This window comes from Cyclopterus lumpus, chromosome 3, assembly GCF_009769545.1.
Source record: "Cyclopterus lumpus isolate fCycLum1 chromosome 3, fCycLum1.pri, whole genome shotgun sequence".
Taxonomy (NCBI): Eukaryota; Metazoa; Chordata; class Actinopteri; order Perciformes; family Cyclopteridae; genus Cyclopterus; species Cyclopterus lumpus.
Window position 1 is genome coordinate 9,195,124 of NC_046968.1, and position 6,001 is coordinate 9,201,124.

Consider the following 6,001-nt stretch of genomic DNA (forward strand, 5'->3'; position numbering starts at 1 on the left):
TATGAACGGTTAAAGAATCGGTTACCAAGGTTTGATAGATCTCTCATAAACCATTAATACGAATCATTTCTGGGTTACCACGATGCAAAAGGTTACCGTTTTTGAAATCTGTATACCGGGTTTCTGTGCAGGTGAAATATAACAAGCTCCAACGCTGCTGTTCATCATAGTTTATAGTTTTCATACCACTGCTTATGCTTCCTGTGTCTGTTTATTTTCAGGCTGTAGATTCCCGCTCTGTGAGCCAGAGGGCAGGTGGGAGGTTGCCGATGACATCACAGTGGTAACAGCCACCGCCTTCTCTGATTGGACCAGATACATGAACTTTTTTGCACAGCCCCGACGTTTGTGGTGAAAAAAATGAGGACAGTGTAAATGGACTCAAGCAGTTGGCTAATCACAGGGAGACACAACAAAAAAAAAAGATTTATTTTGATAAGAAACAACATGCTCTTCTTTTTCTCTTTTTTCAAGGATTCTCAAACAAATGCCAGAGGACCCCCCCCCCCCCCATTCCCCCCTTAACCCTCCCCACTCCTCCCCCAGTATGATGTGATACTATAATGCATGAGATTGAGATAGTTTACCCCCCTCCAAGGTGTCTATGATTTTATAGTTCCTTTTATTTGTGATATATGAAGAAGAAAAAAACTTGCACTGAAGTTTAAAGTTTCAGAATATCTTCATTTTGGTTTTCAACATTGCCACAGAAACCGCTTACAACATCCATTCATGTTCAACAGCACTAGACAGCTGATACAGAGGACCATTTCATTAGGGAATTAATTAATCTAATATTGGAAAAGGTGCCTTCCTTACGTCACATCCAACATTGTTTTCATCAAACTTGATCAGGTGTCATATTTGTATCTGATTGATCAGACGTGTGTGTGAAATGCTTCGCTATCTAGTCTTCTGGTAGCAATAAAGACAATGAGAGTCCCACGGCAATACTGATAGAAAAAAAAAGAGCGGTGACCGTCTCAGAGCAAGGTAACCCCTTATTTCCCCTCGTTCCTTTTTTAGAAAACAAAAACCCGTCGTGACGTGAAACAAAGAGCCGTACTTTTATGAAATTACAAGTTTTACACCCAATGGACATCTTTTAAGGAGGGTTATTTTTTCTCTTGTGGTCAGTTTGACCGGTGATCTACCTCATGGTTCTGCTGGAATCTGCTGGTGTTGTGGGGTTTGCAGGTAAAGCCCCCCCTTGTTCACCAGAGCGGACGAAGCAGAGCAAAAGCCACGCTCAGGAGCTGGCGATATAGGACTTCTGCCCGTTTGTCTCCCACATGCAGCGTTTCTCTTCCTGATCTGCAAAGAAACATTGTGCTTTGCTTCATCTTTATTTGTCATTGCTTCTGTTCTGGCGTTCCTTCTTTTCTTCTCGACACGATGAGCGTTGTTCTCCTTGAAATAGCTGGTTTTACGATGTGTTTGGAGTAAATGAATGCAGGCCACGTGCATTTAGTTTGCACCTTCTTCTGCCTTTGCCATTCTTGACAGATCTTAGCTGACTCACCACGTTCCCGTACATTTTTTTTATTGTTTTGCCTTGAAAAAAAAAAGACTTAAAGCCACTATCTTTGGTTAAACTGCTACTGTAAAGCTCTCCAAAAACAACGCTAGGATTTAGCCAAGTTTTGGTCATTTGGTTATTACAGCAGCTTAATAGTTATGCCATACAATTTGCATTTCAAATAAAAACAATTGTGTATGAAGTGCTTAAAAAACAGCAGTATTTCATAATAGGATGGAAGTTAAAATCCCGTGATTGAAGGCATGTGTTTCAAAGGCTCGCTTGTCCCGAAAAAGATTTGTAAATTATATGAATTCAGGGCCAAACGTGAAAAATAAGTGAGTTTTATCGTTTGCTTTGCTTTTATTTTCTTTAAATTGGTGATTTCTGATGTAAGAAACTCTATACACTACTATGAGACAAGAAGAAAAGGTCAAAGCTGCATGGTCGCAGAGCTTTTCCCCGATCAATAGTACTGTCGCAGTAACCGCTCACCTTCGGAAACATACAAGCGGTAACCTGTTTTTGCCGAGTGTGCTTTCCCTTTCTGAACATTTGTTGCTGGAAAAAATGTAAAAAGAAAAAAAATCTTGTACATGTTATCCTCATTGCTTCTCCCTTTACCTTCAGCTGATTTTCAAACAACCTTCTCCTTGCTCTCTCCTTTGAAAACATTGGAATAAGAACAATGCTGAATAAAAAGGCTCTTCTCTTTCTCAGACACGACTCCTGTTTTCTTTAATTGACTAGTCCTTTCTTTTGCTATTGCACATTTGTAATGTTGTGTGTTTGGAAGAATAAAGGATCATGCTGGTGTCCTTCTATGTCTTCTTAATTGCAATAAAGCATTGATGTATCATTTAATATTTTCCAATCTGTCTCAGCCCCCGAGCCCATGGGCGATTATCTTGAACAATAAAGGTCCATGTTCATTTTTTTAACTGTTCTTGGACAATGGAGCTCTATGGCACAGTGGAATTAAATATATCAGGCGTGCGGTATTATTAGTTATTATTAGTAGGATTCATTAAGTGGTAGTTTTAATGGGATTGTTCAACTCAGAATATCACCAGCCTTCTCCTTTTATTGATTAATCATGGTGTTAATCATTTAGTATTGCAATTTAGTATAGGTCAAACTCTGGAGCAGAGGAGAGATATCCTGACTTAAAATCCCTCTGTCTGGGTACAGCTACAGAAGTGTTGGATCCCACCATTTTTCTCACAAAGCATTTCTTTCAGATCCTGCCTTCCTGGTAAAAGCTTGCAACTATAAATCTCTGCATCTCCAGTTTATAATCCAGGCTTTCCATTCAAACTCCTCCAAGCCAAAGCCAAAAAAAACCCAGATGAGATCAGGGGATTGTTTATATATATATATATATATATATATATATATATATATATATATATATATATTTATATATGTCGAAAGGATTCAGCTGAGGTGGTTCGGGCATCTAGTCAGGATGCCTCCTGGACGCCTCCCATTAGAGGTTTTCCGGGCACGTCCAACTGGTAGGAGGCCCCGGGGAAGACCGAGGACACGCTGGAGGGATTATATCTCCCGGCTGGCCTTGGAACGCCTCGGGATCCCCCAGAATGAGCTGGAAAGTGTTGCGGGTGAGAGGGAGGCCTGGGTCGGCCTGCTGAACCTGCTGCCACCGCAACCTGATAATGGATGGATGGATATTTATATATTTATATATATTCTCCTGTGCTGCAGAAAACATTTAACATGCTGAGTTGAACAAACCATAAGAGATACCTGACCCCAGCAACCTCAAATGATCTGATAATACATATCAAGAAGACACCTTGAGTGTCCAGAGACGTGAAGGGCTGAGCTGAGTATCTGGCAGCAGAGGGCGCTGTGAGACAAAGATATCCAGCATCCACAAGAACTGATTTTCAAGCTTGAATAACTTATTATGTGTCTGCTCTTCTGCATGCAATTCATGATGGATCAGACGAGCAACAAGTGCAACGTGTGTGTGCTGAAATATCTCACATGCACTATTTCAGGCACACAGCTTTTGTAGTTTCACTCTTGTGCCGGATCTCCCTTCTTAAGCTCAGACTTAGCGCAGCTGATCCCAGAGACATAGAGGCACCATGCCCCCCATCTCTAACCAGTCTGAGGGATCAACATTAGCCATCACACCCACTGTCAGCCCCCCAACACATCTCCCCTCCAACCCCAATATACATACATGTGCCATGTGGTGCGCACACACACACACACACACACACACGCACACACACACACGCATACACGTGTCAATCAAGTGCCTCTTGTGAGGGCATCAGCCCTTTGAAAATAAGATACATGGCACGTATAGAGTCCCCCTCTCCTTTCCTCTCACCCGCTCCCCGTCTCTCTTTTAATTCTCCACAGCTGAGGGGACACATGGCACTGATCCCTGGAGAAGGGCCAAGGTCAGACTGGGGGCACAGACGTTGAGAGGGGAGGCCTGCTTCAGTATCCAGTGTCCTTCATTTAGTGTGATATACGTCAGCGACTCAACACATGGGATGCTTTCTAAAGATGCTGACTGCTGCTGATTGCTGCTCTCCATACTGTTATCTCAAAACTGTTTAAAAAGTGTGCACAATGAAATCCCCGAAAGGGTTAAAAGTGCAGCGCCGCTGCAACTAATGATTATGTTGGCTATTGAATTAGCTGAAGATAATTTGTGTTGCTCCGTGCTGGTGGTAATTGATACTCTCCAATTATCAAACAGCTTTAGTTACTTGTTTCTTTACAAATGAAGATTTCCTATCCACAAAACATTTTCAAAGCTTATACAATATGATGCTTTGGTATGAAGGAAACTCTCCAACAGTATAAGGATTTGTTGCATTTTGACAATATGAAATCATCCTAACAATGTGTATATCAACAAATAATGCTATCATCTGCTTCTTCATTCTAGTACATTATGTACTTGCAGTAAGAGTCAAATGTGGTAATTTTCCATTTATAGGTCAATTGATTGATTACATTTTTGGGATAAGAAAATTCTCGTACTTGTTAAACTCAATAAACAATTAAAAAACGTATTGGAAAATCAACAAAAATGTGTCACCTGGATGTTTTTCCATAGCTCATGAACTTCTCTCGCTCTTTACTAGGTTTTTTTTTCTTCATGTTTTTAGCAGTGAAAGGGGCATGGCTCTGTCAGTTATTGGAAGGAATTACATTTTATTTTGATATTCATAATCACCAGAGGATGAATCCCAATGACTTGATTTCTGACTTTCTGTAGCGAAAACGCAAGGTTGACTTTTTAGTTCTTAATTGAAACATCTCTAAGGTGGATTGCTGTGAAATGTGGTAACCACAGTCATGTAATGACGACATTGACGACTTTTCATCTTGCACCATGATCTGGTCAGAATTACATTTTGTCCAATACCCCCAAAACTATTGACATTCCCATCCGCCTCAGCGGTACTTTAAGTCCTGATTATCAAATGTTTGCACCTTGACACTCTAAAGTAAGACGGTGAACATGGTCAATAATATACCTGCTGAACACGTGTTAGCATTTAGCTCACGCACAGAACCACTCGCATGCTGTGGACTCTGCTTTTTGTTTTTGTCCAAACCGAGGGGCTGAAGATAGAGAGTGTTGCATGTTGCACCAACCATGAAGCCCTTTTGGCACACATGTTGTGATTTCGGGGTTGTGTAATATCCAATTATTTTATCGTGTAGGCCATAGCTCTATTGTTTTGTTCCACTCTCATATGCATGTACGCGTACACCTGCATTCCAGCCATACCTCTGGACGAAGGAGGCTGTATCACAGCCCTGGCACTCCTTCTCTCAGCTTCATCCTCCTCCTCACTGCAGGAAGTAATTGAACTTGAGCAAACATGTGCACGCACACGCACACGCACACGCACGCACACACACACACACACACACACACACAATTCAAGATAATCACAAAGACCATTACTTTGAGTCAGGAGAGTTGTGAGGCAGTTCAGCTTTCGCCTCTAGAGCGCAACACTATCCCATCAGTCAAGTCGCCTCTTAATAAAGAAACTGGCCCCTGTAGGTCTCACTGCCAGCAGTTGTTACTGTCACTCATTATCATCACAGCCTCCCCCTGCGCGCGCGCGCACACACACACACACACACACACACACACACTCACACATGCACAGTCAAGTTGGAGCTTGTGCAAACACCCACACATGACCCCAGTATGCATGCACACATACTCACCCACTTCCAGAGGCACACACACACATTCACACACACACACACACACACACACACACACACACACACACACACACACACAAGCACACACGAGCCAAGGAGCATGGGCAGCAGGGTCACCCTAGCACCATGCTTCATAAAGGGCGCCGTTACAATAGGTTTACTGTTACTCTGACGACTGCCGGGATACAATAGGACTGAATGTACTGGCCTGATGCTCCTCCGTCTCTCTCCATTTTTCACTTG

At 42.2% G+C, this 6,001-nt stretch overlaps 1 protein-coding gene across 4 annotated transcripts in view; it reads left to right on the forward strand.

Moving 5' to 3' along the window:
• Positions 1–2,238, forward strand: part of rbms1a (RNA binding motif, single stranded interacting protein 1a) — a 14,933-nt gene extending 12,695 nt beyond the window's left edge. For all 4 annotated transcript variants that reach the window (XM_034528228.1, XM_034528247.1, XM_034528218.1 and 1 more), the window contains one exon: positions 222–2,238. In XM_034528228.1, the coding sequence (XP_034384119.1) occupies positions 222–287 (66 nt within the window). In that variant the 3' untranslated portion in view covers positions 288–2,238. The remainder of the gene's footprint in view (positions 1–221) is intronic.
• The last annotated feature ends 3,763 nt before the right edge of the window (positions 2,239–6,001 follow it).